We start from the raw sequence: 17500 nt of genomic DNA on the forward strand, positions 1-17500 counted from the left end.
CCACGACCACCACGACCACCACCACCACCACCACCACCAACAACAACAACAACAGCAAGCATGGAGAGACTGACGGAGTTCGTGAACAAATCCTTCGAAGGGTCCAGCGACGGCCCCGGTGTGGGTGTGGGTGTGGGTGTGGGTGTGGTGTCCAACAAGCCCCTCGACAGGGACAGGGACAGGGACAGGGACAGGGATCTCTTCCTCAACAACGGCTCTCAGCAGCCTGAAACCTCCTCCTACAAGGACGTAGTCCACAGCGGCGATGACGTCGTCGACGACGACGATGACGACGACGTCGATGACGAAAGCGTCGATGTGTGTGACATCAAGGAGGAGGACGTGACGGTGGATGATGATGATGAGGATGATGATAATGATGATGATGATGAGGAGGAGGATGACGATGATGATGAAGACGGAAGGAGGAGGAGGAGGAAGAGGAGGAGGAGGAGAAGCCACGTGACTGCTTTGGACAGCGGAGGGATGGGCAGCGGCGAGGATGAGAAACCTGGAGGTAAGGAAAAAAAATAATTAAAGATTACACAGGATTCACACACAGAAGTTAACGACCACTTGAAAACTTGTGCTCTTTTTTTTTTCTTTTTTTTTTTTCTTTCTTTCGGAGCATGGTTGAAAATGGTGCTGAATTTTCGGTCAAGAGCGGTGGTGTGCATGATATGTGCAGCTTATGTAAGGAGTACCACTCACAACAACAGCTGCTTTCTTGCACGTGCACTTTATATATATATATATATATATATATATATATATATATATATATATATATATATATTACACTTTTTATTGACTCACTTGTGTAAACAAAGTGAGTCTATGTTTTAACCCGATATTCTGTTGTCTGTGTGTGTGTGTGTGTGTGTGTGTGTGTGTGTGTCTGTGGTAAACTTTAACATTGACATTTTCTCTGCAAATACTTTGTCAGTTGACACCAAATTAGGCATAAAAAATAGGAAAAATTCAGTTCTTTCCAGTCATCTTGCTTAAAACAATATTGCACCTCTGGGATGGGCACAAAAAAAAAGAAGAAAAAAAAATGAAGCCTAATTATATGCAAACTGCATTTACTGTTATATTTATATTTTTTGTATTCTCTAAACTTGGCACTTTGATCTGATATTCTGACCCAACAACAAGAGCAGTCATTATTATCATTTTTTGTTCAAACAGGAACTTCTTTTGCTAATCATGGAAGTTTTATTTATTTTGCAAACGTTTTAGTGCAGATAGTAAAAAAAAGGGAAATTACTCTGTAATTAAGGCTAGGGGACTTAATTTGCTTTAAACTGATCTTTCTCATCTTAAATATTACATTTTGAAATTATACTCAATACATAAAAAGCTTGGATTTAAAAAAAAAGTGTATCACAAGTGAGTCTTGAAGGCCTTGCCTCTCTTGTTTACCTGTGTGCTAGCTGAATCGGTAGCGTAAGCAGCACTGACTTGATGAAATTGTGTACCTTGTGAATGGAGAGAGTTACACTCTTTACTATTTGTTAATCATTTCATCTCCTGGCCCTCATTGTTAATTTCTAGTTATATATAATATAATGATATAAAATATTATTAATATATATACAAGATGGAACATTCGAGTCGTTTATAACTACTGAATAACAATCAATTTTTGGCTTGAACACTGACAATTTTTTTTTTTCAAAACGCATCTTTCAAGCTGTTTATGGTGCATGTGTGCCTGAAAGCAGCAGCGAATGTATGTATTCAGTGAGAAGGCTAGAGGAAGACTTTATGCGTTCTGCATAAAATGGAATAGTTTCTTGGTTCCTTTTAATATTGTATACAAAAAGTAACGAAAAAGAAACAATGCATTTTTCTTCTTTCCGTTACACGGCCAACATCGACTTTCCGATGACTCTGTCGTGGTTCATGCATGCTTAGTAATTTCGTTTCTCCATAACCCACCGAACACTGACATGGGTTACAGGATCTTTAACGTGCGTATTTGATCTTGTGTGTGTATACACACGAAGGGGGTGCAGGCACTAGCAGGTCTGCACTTATGTTGATCTGGGAAAACGTAAAAATCTCCACCCTATACCCACCAGGCGCCGTTACCGTGATTCGAACACAGGACGCTCAGATTGAAAGTCCAACGCTTAAACCACTCGGCTATTGCGCCCGTCTCAACAAAGAACACACTCAAGAAAAACCACATATGCTTTTATGATGTGGTCTTTAACTTTCTGGGAAGTTTGTGTAACTACGTGCTTGTGAATGAAAGTGTTGATGTGTTTGGTGGAAATTCAATCGGTAAATTAACTTGATGCTATGAGAATAAATAACCCGTTAACGATATATGAAAACTGAAACAATCTGAACAGTCTTGTACAAGAATAATCAATGACATTACTTCTTTGTGGACAAGTTTCCAGTTTCGGTAGCTCAAGGAGGCGTCACTGCGTTCGAACAAATCCATATACGCTACACCACATCTGCCAAGCAGATGCCTGACCAGGCCCGTAACCCAAAGCGCTTAGTCAGGCCTTGAGGAAAAAAAAGAAGAAAAAAAAAGGGTGAATAAATAATAGATAAATACACAAAAAAGAACTACTACTAATAATTATAATGTGTATAAGGCGCAAAAACTTGATGAAGTCAACTATAAGCGTACATAATTTTATTTAAAAAAAGTAGTAGTAGTAGTAATAACAATAATAATAATGATAATAATAATGATAATAAATAAATAAATAAATAAAGACAACAATGATGATAAATAAGCAAATAAATGTAAAACACAGAGACAAGCAGATGCAAATTCACCGTCACGATCCCTATTGAGAGAGAGAGAGAGAGAGAGAGAGAGAGAGAGAGAGAGAGAGAGAGAGAGAGAGATGGTTTAATTGCCTTCGTCTTGGCTCTTTACAAGTGGATTGGACAATGCGTGTAAATAAAGAATCAAAAATTGGAATTCTACTTCCCAATGTCTAGAGCATTGTACACAAAGTTAGCAACGAGAGAGAGACGGATACGGAGAATTCATTCATTAGGCCGCAGCCCCTAAGAAAGGTTAAATGAACAATATCCGTCGCGTCGCATTCGTTTGAATAAACTAGAAGAAAAAAAAAATCATGTGAAACATGATGATGATGATGAATTTTGTTTAATGTCCAGTCACACACTCTAGTGATTATAGACATTTTGTTCAGAGTACCGATAGATGGGGAGGGGGAGGGGGTGAAATTTGAAATGAATTTTCAGATACGATCACAGAAAAGACCTGAATGGACTTTGTAAAAGAGAAGTGTGTGTGTGTGTGTGTGTGTGTGTGTGTGTGTGTGTGTGTGTGTGTGTGTGTGTGTGTGTGTGTGCGCGCATATATATATATATATATATATATATGTGTGTGTGTGTGTGTGTGTGTGTGTGTGTGTGTGTGTTTATATATATATATATATATATATATATATATATATATTATGTCACTTAGTTTGAAGTATTTAGATTTTAGCCAGCGTGATGTGAGAGAGTCTGAAATATGTATTATATTATATTATATTATATTATATTGTATTATATTATATTATATTATATTTCGTTTTTATTCTATTTGAATTTTTATACACATTTTTATGCCACTTAGTTTTAAATTTGTATATCTTATTGTAAAGCGCGGCGAGCCCCATTTGAGATAGGGTTACGGCGCTATATAAGCCTGTATATTAAGATTATAATTATCAAGTCGCAAAACTAACAAGCGAAACAACTAGAACTGGAAACGAATACAAAAAGTCAAAAACATCAACGTGTCGCAGTCACGTGTAACAAAACACTTTCGTGCAGATAAGGCTTCATCATACGAAACAGCAATTACAATAGCACAACATGTTATGAACTTGTAATTTCTCAAAATTTCAATGCATTGTGCAGGAAGGTGAAAAAAAAAAATTCTACAAATCATCTTGCCGTTTTAAAGATATAAATAAACTCAACTTAAATGTACAAGGCTGTCGGTAATACTTAAATGGAACAAATTTTTGTCGGTGACACTTTAATGGAAAAAAAAATTTGTCGGTGATACTTAAATGGAACAAACATTTTGTCGGTGATACTTAAATGGAACAAACATTTTGTCGGTGATACTTAAATGGAACAAAATTGTGTCGGTAGTATCTAAATGGAACAAAGTTGTGTCGGTAATACTTAAATGGAACAAAATTTTGTCGGTTATCTTTAAATGGAACCAAATTTTCTCGAAATTACTTAAATGGAACAAAATTTTGTCGGTAATATTTAAACGGAACCAAATTTTCTCTGGAATTACTTAAATGGAACAAAATTTTGTCGGTAAAACTTAAATGGAACAAATTTTGTCGGTATTACTTAAATGGAACAAATTTTGTCGGTAATACTTAAATGGAACAAAATTTTGTCGGTAATACTAAATGGAACAAACTTTTCTTCCAGTCTATTCAAGGGCCGAACAGCTCAGAACAAAAAGTCTACTTCGTCTTTCTCTCTCTTTCTGACATAGCAGGGCAAATCAAATCATTATCTATTCATTCCCATATCTATTCAAATTATTATTATTATTGTTATTATTATTATTATTATTATTATTATTATTATTATTATTATCATCATCATCATCATCGTATTGTTATTATTATTTTAAAAAAAAATTATTTTATTTTTTTATTGTTGTTATTATTATTTTTATTATTATTATTATTATTATTATTATTATTATTATTATTATTATTTTGTTACCATCATTTTGAAAGTGTAAATGTTTTTAGACATCACATTTTTACAGAAAAAAACAAACAAACAAACAAAAACAAAAAACAAACAAACAAAACAAAACAAAAAAAGTTCACAGTCACAAACATATTAGATTCTGGGGTTATATTCTTTCACTATTGAGACTATTAGAAGAATGTCTAAGTAATAACACAAAACAAGGCAAAACAACAACAACAACAAAAAAACAACCCTGAAAAATTCACAACACTCCCCCAAAACACCAATTACAACAGCGACAAACTATCGCCAGCAAAACACGCAAATTTAGGTATAATGTCTATTATATGTTATAAAACTGTACTGTTACACATGATGAAAATGTGTCCACCTTGACCAAATTGATTTTAAAGAGAGAGAGAGAGAGAGAGAGAGAGAGAGAGAGAGATAGAGAGAGAACAATACAAGTATAATGACTTATGATGACGATGTTATTGTTAATGTAGACTGTATTCAATTTTTTTTCTTCTTTCTTTGTTTTTTTCCCCCCTTTCTTATCCATCTACTCTGAATTGTTATAATGAATTCATATACAAAATAAAACGGTGGTCGATCCAAGAAAGTCCGGGAAAAAACAAACAAAACAAACAAAGAAAACAAAACACCACGCAGATTATCAAAACGAACAACACCCCCCCGGCCCACTACAGAACATCCATCAAATATAAAATGTTTTGTTTTTTTTTTTCTTTTCTTTTCTCGTGCTTTTCCTCTTCAGCACACAGTAATCCACCCCATGGGATGTATAGTCCAATCACAGAAAAAGAAAAGAAAAGAAAAGAAAAAAGAATCTAAAATGATAATGCGACATAATAATAATAAAAAAAACCCTGCGTATTAAAAAAAAAACAAACAAACAAAAACAACCAGTAAGAAAACATTCCTCCCCCCCCACCCCCCTCCCCCCAAAAAAAGCTCTGGATAAGAGTAAACAACACAGGTAAAACAGCAACAACGAAAAAAAAAAAAAAGGTATACCCTCGTCATTAGGTTCAAACTTTGATACAATGACGAGTTTTGTTGTTGTTGTTATTTGTTGTTGGTAAACAGCAGCAACAACAACAAAACAACAACCCTCCCCCCTCCCCACCGAAAGAAAACATTCGCAACAAAGCATTCGCATTCTGTATGGGAGTAAAAAAACGGAGATTTAAAACAGCAACAACAACGAAAAAAAAAAAAAAAAGAAAGAAAGAAAAAGGCATACCCTCATCATTAGGTTCAAATTTCGATACACTGATGAATGTTGTCATTGTTGTTGTTTTTGTTGTTTATGTTTTTGTTGTCGGTATTGTTGTTGGTGTTGTTGTTATTGTGTGTTCTTCTGCTTCTTCTTCTTCTGCGTTCGTGGGCTGCAACTCCCACGTTCCCACGCATAATTATACGCGAGTGGGCTTTTACGTGCATGACCGTTTTTACCCCGCCATGTAGGCAGCCATACTCCGCTTTCGGGGGTGTGCATGCTGGGTATGTTCTTGTTTCCATAACCCACCGAACACCGACATGGATTACGGGATCTTTAACGTGCGTATTTGATCTTCTGCTTGCGTATACACACGAAGGGGGTTCAGGCACTAGCAGGTCTGCACAATGTTGACCTGGGAGATCGGAAAAATCTCCACCCTTTACCCACCAGGCGCCGTCACCGCGATTCGAACCCGGGACCCTCAGATTGAAAGTCCAACGCTTTAACCATTCGGCTATTGCGCCCGTCGTTCTTGGGTGTAACGTTTTGGTTTAATCAGGTTTTTTTTCTTCTTCTTCTTTGTTTGATCAGGGTTTCCTTCTTCTTTGTTTGATCAGGGTTTTCCCTTCTTCTTCTTTGTTTGATCAGGGTTTTCCCTTCTTCTTTGTTTGATCAGGTTTTTTCTCTTCTTTTTTGTTTGATCAGGTTTTTTCTTCTTTGTTTGATCAGGCAGGGTTTTTTCTTCTTGGTTTGATCAGGTTTCCCCCCCCCCCTTCTTCTTCGTTAGATCAGGTTTTTTTTCTTTCTTCTTCTTTGTTTGATCAGGTTCCCCCCTTCTTCTTTGTTTGATCAGGGTTTCTTCTTCTTCTTTGTTTGATCAGGGTTTTTCTTCTTTGTTTGATCAGGTTTTTCCTTCTTTGTTTGATCAGGCCCCCCTCTTCTTTGTTTGATCAGGTTTTTCCTTCTTTGTTTGATCAGGTCCCCCCCCCCTTCTTCTTTGTTTGATCAGGTTTCTTCTTCTTCTTTGTTTGATCAGGGTTTTTTTTCTTCTTCTTTGTATCTTTGCCTTATTTGTGTCAGGTATTTTTGTCGTGTGTGTGTGTGTGTGTGTGTGTGTGTGTGTGTGTGTGTGTGTGTGTGTGTGTGTGTGTGTTTACCTTAGATCTCGTCCAATGCATGCCCTGTAGATTTTTTTTTTCTCAACAACAACAATTGTCGTCGTTGTATCTAAGCCTGAGCTTAATAATAAGTTGTTTTTTGTTTTCTCGTTTGTTGTTTGTTTGTTTGTTTACCTCTGCTTTTTTACTAAGTAAACAGGAGGCGAATCACCTTTTTTCCTGTTCTTTGGGAGGAGGGGGGTGGTTGTTTTTGCAATATACACAAGTTTTATGCTGCTGCTGCTACAACAACAACAACTACAACAATAACTACTACTACTACTACTACATTTTCATTATATAATGCTACTACAACATCAGAAACAAGCTCTAAGCGCTTTACAAATGAAATACTTATAAAAAAAAAAAAAAAGAAGTAAAAAAAAGAACCTAGCAAACTCATATGATGAAGTAGAAACACATAAGTATTATCATTATTATACTGCAGCATTTAAACTCTTTCTTTTTTTCGGAAGGGGGATTGGAGGGAGGGGGGGAGGGGGAAGGGGGGGGCGGTTGAGGGGGTGGGGGAAGGAGAGATAATAGGCCTATACTTCACAAAATAGATAAAGTATGGCGTCAGAAAGACATCCCATGGGCTTTTGGACGTGTTGAAAGTTGGAGTAAAAAAAACACACACACACACAAAAACACACAAAAACCCCCAACAACATTAAAATAAAAATATTCATTTGACGGGTGTTCTTTTGTTGGTCTGAGGATTTTTGTTCTTTGATGACTGAGTTATGCTGGTGTCAGATTTCCTTGTTTTTTTTTTTTTTTTTTTTTTTTTTTTTTTTTTGCTGTTTTTGTTTTTGTCGTCATATGAGTTTGCGTGTTTTCATCCTTTTTTTTAAAAAAATTCTCTCTCTTTTTTTTTTTTTTTTTTTTTTCTTTTTTTGATGAGGGGTTGGGGGTTGGGGGACTAGGCTGGAAGAGCATGAATGAATAAATGAATGAATGAATGAGTGAGTGAATGAATGATTAAATGATTGAATAAATGAAGACATGGTTTGATTTGTTCGCATTGAACTATGCCTGCACTTGATATCATTAGTCGTAAAAAAGGGGGAGGGGGTGTGGGGATGGGAGGCGGGGAGAAAAGCACCAAAAAGAAGAGTAAAAAAAAAAGAAAAAGAAGGAAAAAAAAGAAGAACCCCCCCCCCCCAAAAAAAAACCCAAAAAAAAACAAAACAGAACAAGTCTGTCACTCTTCACTGGTCCCAGAACACTGGTTCTTGCATTTCCGCCTCTGTGTGTCAAACAGTGACAGCAGAATGTCTCTGCATGTGTGGATGGCATGACAGTCGGACTCCACGCATGCAATGCAATACAATACAATACAATACAATACAATGCAATACAATACAATGCAATGCAATACAATACAATGCAATGCAATGCAATGCAATACAATACAATACAATACAATGCAATACAATAAAATTATGATATAGAATGATATAAAATAATATGATATATTACAATACAATAATTTACAATACAACAATGCACAGCACAGCACAACACAACACAACACAACACAACACAACACAACACAACACGATACCAGTAGGATAATATTGTAAACTATCTTAATGATCAATAACACTCGTTGCACGTCATATAGTATACGTATAGTCAAAATAATAATGATTGTTGGGCTCAAGAATTGGCACTAAAAGCGGCACAAATGTTTTGCATGTCACTACACCTCCCACCATCCTGCCCTTAAACCCCATTGGCCGAGAGAGAGTGGGGATGGGGATGTAACTTGGGCAAGACACTCTCCAATTCTGGCCCAGATAGTCGGGACAGCAGTTTGCCTCCTCTGCTGTTCTGATGGTCTTAGTCGAAAACGACTGACTATCATAACATAACATACATAATATACACACTCACCTCCTACTGACGGTGTTAGCGGCGGTGGCCCAGTCTATGCCCACCCACTATAGGAAGCGAGGGTCATGGGGTTCCAGTTCTGCATGTACCCGGATTTTTTTTTATTTTAATCCCAACCCTGCCCCCCTCTCCGCTCACCCCCTCCCCCACTTTCCCCCTTCCCCGCAACGTCTCCACCACACCATGAATGGTGGTCTGGATGCCAGTCTTTCCGGTGAGACGATAAAACTGAGGTGCGGTGTGCAAGAACATGCACTAAATAGCGCACGTAAAAGAACCTATACGGCAACAAAGGAGTTGCTTTTTTCTGATAAAAAAAATCCACTTTGACAGTAAAATGAAATAAGCTTGGAGACAGAAAAAAACAAACAAAAACAAACAAACACAAAAAAGGAAACAAAAAACCTCAACAACAACACAAACAACCAAACAAAAACCATATTAAAAAAAGAACACAACAAAACAAAACAAATTAAAAGAGATGGTACTGCATCGTGATGACCGACTCTATGGGGAGATAATTTAATAATAATAATAATAATAATAATAATGGTATTCATATATCGCTGAATCTTGTGCAGAGACAAATCAATGCGCTTTCGCACCAGTCATTCTCACGCATGCATAACTCTAAATACTGGAGAAACTGAAGACAAGGAAGAGGCAGGGAAGGGAGGCTATTTTGAGAAGAGGTGGGTTTTAAGGCCAGACTTGAAAGAGCTAAGTGTGGAGACTTGACGAAGCGAAAGAGGACGTTCATTCCAATTACAAGGTCCAGAGACAGAGAAAGAACGGTGGCCAGCAGTCGAGAGTTTGAATCTGGGTATGCGTAAACAGAGTGGATCCGAAGCCGATCGTAGTGAGCGAGATGGAGTGTAGAGGTGAAGGCAGCTGCAGAGAATTTCACATAGAGAAATCTGTTGTGACAAAAAGTAATATCACACCATACAATACATTACAATACAATACAATACAATACAATAGCCGAATCAAATTAAAATGATTTGAATTTTAAAAAAAGAAGAAAAAATGAATAGAGAACCAGACATACTAGCAGAATTTATTAATATTTCAGTGCATCTTGAGGGGGTAGGGGGGAGTAGAAGAACAAAGCTAACAGAAAGAAAGAAAGAAGAAGAAGAAGCAGGAGAAGAAGATGAAGAAGAAGAAGAAGAAGAAGAAGAAGAAGAAGAAGAAGCAGGAGAAGGGGAAGAAGAAGAAGAAGGAGGAGGAGAAGAAGAAGCAGGAGGAGGAGAAGAAGAAGAAGAAGAAGAAGAAGAAGAAGCAGGAGGAGAAGAAGAAGAAGAAGAAGAAGGAGAAGAAGAAGAAGAAGAAGAAGAAGCAGGAGAAGAAGAAGAAGAAGAAGGAGAAGAAGAAGAAGAAGAAGCAGGAGGAGGAGAAGAAGAAGAAGAAGAAGAAGAAGAAGGAGGAGTAGGAGGAGGAGAAGAAGAAGGAGAAGAAGAAGAAGAAGAAGAAGAAGAAGCAGGAGGAGGAGGAGGAGGAGGAGAAGAAGAAGAAGAAGAAGAAGAAGAAGAAGCAGGAGGAGGAGGAGGAGGAGGAGGAGAAGAAGAAGAAGAAGAAGAAGAAGAAGAAGAAGAAGATAATGATGATGATGATTAGTACAAGAAAGAGAAGGGAAATCAAGCAATAAAGACAACCTGCACTATCATAAAAGCATTCCTCTTTTTTTATTATTATTATTATTTTTTTTAACAAAGTGAATCATCTTGACCACAGATTTTCCAATATATCAAACAGGGTCCGTTTTGAGAAAACAGCAATTGTAAAACCGTTGATATTGTGCCAGACTCCCCCTTGATTTACAGCCGTATGCCAGGCCGTTCGACAGGTGCATTTATAAAGCAAGTTCGGAATGTGTGCTTTATGTTTATAACATTGGAATGCAGGATTGGAGAGAGATTTAGCAATATTCTATTTGCGTATTTGAAGATCACTTATTTATTCATTTATTTAAGTTAGTGTGTGTGTGTGTGTGTGTGTGTGTGTGTGTGTGTGTGTGTGTGTGTGTGTGTTATTTATTCATTCATTTATTTAGGTGTGCGTTTGTAGGTATGTATGTATGTATGTTTGTATGTATGAATGTATGTGCGTATGTATGTCACCCCTCTTCTTTGTATCCCTCTATTTCTCCATCACCTTCCTCCATTCCTCTCTCTTCATATCTCTCTCCCCCCTCTCTTTTTCTCTCTCTCTCTCTCTTTCTCTCTCTCCCTCGCGCTTTCTCTCTCTCTCCCCCCCCTCTCTCTCTCTCCTCTATCTTTCTCTCTCTCCCCCCCATCTCTCCCTCTTTATCTCTCCCTCTCTCCCTCTCTCTCTCTCCCCCCCGTCTCTCTCTTTATCTCTATCCGCTCTCTCTCCTCCTCCTCCTCCTCCTCTCTCTCTCCCCTCTTCCATCTCTCTCTCCCTCTCTTCTCTCTCTCCGTGTCTCCTTCCCTATCCTTCTCCATCCCTCCATCTCTCTCACCCCTTCCCCCTATCTTCCCCAACGCCCCCTCACCCCACCTCTCTCTCTCTTACCGTCCATCCTACCATCTCTCTGTCTCTCTTCTCCTTTCATATCCTTCTCTCTCTCCACCCCCCACACCCCACCCCTCCCTCTCCGAAATCTGTTCAATGTGAAACCGACAACCTGAAGACTTTTGATCGCGGGAATAATTCCTCTGCCAACAGTTCGTCACCATCATCATCAACATAATCATCATCATTATCATCATCATCATCATCATCATCATATCAACACGTTTCTTTACCCTAAAACTTATCCCCCCCCGTTTTCATAGAAAGCACTAAGACATGCACCCCCCAGCAGTAATAGCCGCTGTCTTTCATACGTTTTATAAGATTTGTTTCTTCCACCTCTGAACTTCTGCTTGCCGGCACTCTGTGTGTCTTTAACTCGGGTGTGTGGGTGGGTGAGTCGGGGAGGCGGGGGAAGGGGGTGGGAGAGGAGGCAGAGGGGAGGGGGGGGGGGGGAGGGCAAGCGGGGGTAAAGCAGGTGAGGGGTGGGGGGGTGGAGTGGCGATCGATGGCGGAACGTTGGGAATGGAGGGGTTGTGGGGATGGGGGTGGGGGAAGGGGGGTGGGGGGGGAGGGTTCGAGGCTGAGCAGGAGAGGAAGGGGTGATAGGGAGGAGGGGGGTGGGGTGGGTGGGGGGGGGGAAGAGGGTAGAAAGAGGGTGGTGTGAGAGGTGGCATTTTTTTGTTGTCTGGGTGGGAAAAAAAAAAAAAGGTTGGGGTGGGGTTCTTCTTCTTCTGTATTGGTTATTTGCGCAGAATACGAAATCACATCGTAAAGCCAACGGAAAGTCGCTGAAAAAAACATGTCGGAAAGTTAAAGAAAACACAGTTTAAAACACAAGAATATTGCATATAAATCAACGGAAAACCCACTGAAACTGATTTAAAAAAAAAAAAAAAAAAAAAAAGAACATCGCAAAGTCAACGGTAATCCACTGCAATATATGCAAAATACATCGTTAAGTAGTATAAACTGACTGTAAAATATAAAACATTGCAACGTCAACGAAAAACCTGATGTAAAATACAAGATAGCATCGCAATGTAAACAAAAAGCAACTATAGATTGCAAAACCACATCATAAAGTCAAAGGAAACTCAGTGCAAAATACAAAAAAAACAACAAAAAAAACAAAAAACAAAATCGGAAAATTAACGGAAATCCACTGTGAAATGTGAAAATACATCACAAGTTTAATTTTAAAAAAACAACAAAACAACCTGATGTAAATACAAAATCTCACCGAAAGATCCACTGGTAACCCTTCGTAAAAAAAAAAAAAAAAAGAAAGAAAGAAAAAGAAAGAAGGAAAGAAAGAAAAAAAAAGTATTGTTAATTCAAGTCACAGAAACAGCAAAAACATCAAAGAACATAACTTCGTATCAACAGAAGCCTAGTGTGAATACACAGAAATGCATCGTCAGGTAACTATCAACCATTGTCAGTTACATGAATATATCACCGAGTCCTTAGAAATCCGATTCAAATTTAGAAGCAAGGAGAAAAAAAGATGTTGGAGTCGACGGAACGGAAACCCTTTCTAAAGTACAAAAAGAAAGAAAAACAAGAAAGTATGAAAGAAAGAAAGGAAGGAAGGAAGGAAGGAAGGAAGGAATATCGTCAAACCAATAGAAACTTGTCAGTAATAATAATAATAATAATGGATACTTATATAGCACACTATCCAGAAATCTGCTCTAGGTGCTTTGCAAAAACGCTTTTGTTAACATAAAACATCATATCTATGTTACATACACACACCAAAATGTGACTACACACACACACACACACACACACACACACACACACACACACACACGCACGCACGCACACACACACACACACACAGTGTGAAAAAAAGAAACAGATACTCAAGCGAAAGGACCCCCTCTAAAAAAAACAACAACAAAACAACAACAACAACAACAACAACAACAAAAAACACCCAAAAACATATATCGAAATGCAACCAAAAATGGATTATAAAGTTCAATGAATTTTTTCCTTCGCAAAAAGTCATCCGAAATTTATCGCAGGGTAAAAGGATTAGAGGCTTTCACCATAAATCATTAGAAAATTAACGTAAAATCCAAACCAAATTGTATGCCATAAAGTTAACACGAGTTCATTGTAACGTCCAATATTATACGCTGCAAAGTCAATCGAAACATATTGTAAAAAAAAACAAACAAAAAAAACAAAAAAAACACCGATGGCATAAAAAAGAAAGAAAAAATACAAACGTCGTCAAGTCAACAGTAACCAATCATCAAAAAAAAGAAGAAGAAATAGAAAATAAAACCCGATATAATCTCAGCGGAAATGCTTTGTAAAAAAAACTCCAGCATACATTATACGTCATAAAGTCAATAAACAACAGAAAAATGTTGTAATCTAAACAATAGACGTCATAGTTAACAGAAACCCATTATAATTTTGTTGTTGTTTCTTTGTTTTTTTTTTTTTTTTTTTTAAGAAAAAAAAGATGGGACATTAAATCATTAGAAAGTCATTGTAAAATATAATATACATGTATGTATATAAATGTATCTATACATACACACACACACACACAAACACACACACATATATATACATAATTATATATATATATATATATATATATACATATACATAATTATATATATATATATATATATATATATAGAGAGAGAGAGAGAGAGAGAGAGAGAGAGATTCACTGCAGAAAGTTCAAAAAGCAGGTGCCATAAAGTCAACATAAATTCACAGAAAAGTCAAAAAAAGAAAAAAAAAAAGATAAATGAATGAATGTCTAAATAACTGACTGACGAACGACCTAACTAACGCCCTAACGGCCTAACTAACTAACTAACTAACTAGCTAGATAAATAGATAGATAAATAAACGGATGGATAAATTTAAAAAGTCTAGGAAGGCAACAGAACTCAATCACGTTATAACGACAAGAATTGTTTCTCCCTTTTTTTTCCCTCAGTGTTTTTGATTATATGAATCGAAGTTTCTGTGCTTTTTGTTGTTGTTGTTGTTGAGAATAGCGTTTGTGTTGTTCGGTTGTTTGTTCTGTTTTTGATGAATGTATCCGAGATTTTATTTGTCAGTTTGTTTGTTTGTGTGTTTGCTTGCTGTGTGTGTGTGTGTGTGTGTGTGTGTGTGTGTGTGTGTGTGTGTGTGTGTGTGTGTGTGTGTGTGTGTTGGGGAGGCTGATGCGTGTGCATATATATCTGTATATATCTATGTATAGCTATATATTTATAAATATACATATGTGTGTGTGTGTGTGTGTGTGTGTGTGTGTGTGTGTGTGTGTGTGTGTGTGTGCGCGCACGAGTGTGTGTTTTCCATTCCATTCATTTGCATGCATGAATTTTTATGTATGCTTTTTTAAACGAATAAAAATGTATAATAAAAAAACCGTTGTTTCTTTTTCCAAAATCTATCATTGTAAAAAGGCATCAGAAGCCTATCGATTCTAATTAGTTGCTGTGCATGACGTCAAATTGTCTCTCACGGAAGAACCATTCATTAGAATGTTCCACTTTCACGCGCAAAGCCCTTAATGCCCTATTGATCAAAGAGAAAAGCAATGCAGCCGACTCGATGAGAAATTATTGTGCTCATCTTTGACATATTATAAGGAAGGATTTTGTTTGTGTGCGTGCGTGCGTGCGTGCGTGCGTGTGTGTGTGTGTGTGTGTGTGTGTGTGTGTGTGTGTGTAAGACACAGAGAGAGAGAGACAGAGAGAGATGGGATGAAGGGTGGGGGATGAAGGGGGTGTGGGAAGGTGAGAGGAAGAGAGAGAGAGAGAGAGAGAGAGAGAGAGAGAGAGAGAGAGAGAGAGATGTTGGGAGATGAGTTGGATTCACTTCTGTTTGAAGGAAAGTGACTTTTTGACTTGAAAGTGAGAGAGAGAGAGAGAGAGAGGGGTGGGTGGGACAGACAGACAGACAGACAGACACAAAGACAGACAGACGAAACTAAAGTGGATTTTTAGGAGACAGACAGACAGACAGACATGGAGACAGTGAGATTAATAATAATAATAATAATAATAATAAATGAAACAAAAGCCCTGAGCATTTACAATGAAAATTACAAGATGTATGCATACCAAAAACACACAAATACACCCGCACGCACAAATCCTCCCGCTTCAACTGCAACCCACAAAACCCACACCCACTCCACACAAGATGTACACACACACACACACACACACACACACACACACACGCGCGCGCGCGCGCGCGCGCGCATATGAACATGTGTACGTTTAAAATAATAATAAAATAAAATAGAATAAAATAAAAATAGCAGAAGTAAAAACTTGGCTAAACCTGGAAAGAGAAAGCGCGATTTCCATGTGGTCTGGTTCTGTAAGAGGGAATTTTTAAGAGACGTCCATCACCTGATGACCGGAGCTGGTAATTCAGAAGCTGAGAAAAGTAAGAAGGAGACATGCCGATCATAAAATTTGTAGCACAGGAGAGAGAGTTTGTACTCTATTCTTTTCTCAATAGTTAACCAGTGGAGGGAAAGAAGGAGAGGAGTGATATGAGCAGATTTGGGAGAACGGAAGATAAGCCGTGCAACATGAGTTTTTGAATCTCTGAAGTCTGGATAACAAGTTGTTGGGGCATCCAGCGAGCAAAGAATTACAGTAGTCAAGCCTAGATAGGACCAAGGAACAGACAAAGGTTTTTGTTACATCCTGAGACAGAAAGTACCGAATTAGAGAGTATTCTACGAAACTCAAGCTAACAGGTTTGACAGATTGAGGAAATCTGCCGTTCAAAAGATGGAGTCTGGTCTAAGCAAACACGGAGGTTGCGACCCATTTTTTGAAGTTTGAACATTGCATCTATTTAAATAACTGAACAGTTTGGGGGGAACTGAGACAGAATTTAGCTAACGTTTAGGAGCAAGAAAAATCTTTTTCCATTCAACTGTAGTTTGTTGCTTGTCATACACGATTTTATGTCAGCTACTACTACTACTACTGCGTTCACTCGTATGCACACGAGTGGGCTTTTACGTGTATGACCGTTTTTACCCCGCCATGTAGGCAGCCATACTCCGCTTTCGGGGGTGTGCATGCTGGGTATGTTCTTGTTTCCATAACCCACCGAACGCTGACATGGATTACAGGATCTTTAACGTGCGTATTTGATCTTCTGCTTGCATATACACACACGAAGGGGGTTCAGGCACTAGCAGGTCTGCACATATGTTGACCTGGGAGATCGTAAAAATCTCCACCCTTTACCCACCAGGCGCCGTCACCGTGATTCGAACCCGGGACCTTCAGATTGACAGTCCAATGCTTTAACCACTCGGCTATTGCGCCCGTCGATTTTATGTCAGCAATACATTGTTGAGTAGAGGTGATAATCTTAGGAAGACGAGAGGCTGAACCGGAGATGTAAATTTGGTAACTTATTGCCAAAATACGCACTACAGGGTCAGTAGCAGGTAAAATTCTTTCGCCATTCTTTGCACAGAAGACTTGCTCACTTGTAAATCGCTTGCAACTTCTCTAAGAGATTTGTGGGTCCGTGGGTTCTCCTCCTGGGATTGAATCAGTTCCTCAACACGGTCCTTGGTCTCCTCTGAACATGCAGTTCTGGGTCTCCCACTGCCAATTTTACGTGCTACTGACCGTGTAATGCGTATTTTAGCGATAAGTCTGTTTACAGTGACATGACTCTACCCCTTGCCTGGAAATTCCTTTACGATCCTTCTTCCACCCCAGCCTTTCTCCTTGAAACAGTTTTCAATGGTAACCTTATCACTTTCACTCAAAGGCATGGTTGATCCTTCCAAACTGAAACTTTGCACAGAACTGATTTTGGATACAGACGACAATAAAAACAACAACAAACAAACAAACAAACAACAACAACAACAACAAAACAAACCCCAAAACAATAG

At 38.2% G+C, this 17500-nt stretch overlaps 1 protein-coding gene across 1 annotated transcript in view; it reads left to right on the forward strand.

Moving 5' to 3' along the window:
* The first annotated feature begins 60 nt into the window (after window positions 1–60).
* Window positions 61–17500, forward strand: part of LOC143288747 (short stature homeobox protein 2-like) — a 116950-nt gene continuing 99510 nt past the window's right edge. Inside the window, exons 1-2 of the mRNA XM_076597372.1 lie at window positions 61–348; window positions 10857–10879. Of these exons, the coding sequence (XP_076453487.1) occupies window positions 61–348; window positions 10857–10879 (311 nt within the window). The remainder of the gene's footprint in view (window positions 349–10856; window positions 10880–17500) is intronic.

Source organism: Babylonia areolata, chromosome 13 (genome assembly GCF_041734735.1).
Source record: "Babylonia areolata isolate BAREFJ2019XMU chromosome 13, ASM4173473v1, whole genome shotgun sequence".
NCBI classification, from domain to species: Eukaryota; Metazoa; Mollusca; class Gastropoda; order Neogastropoda; family Buccinidae; genus Babylonia; species Babylonia areolata.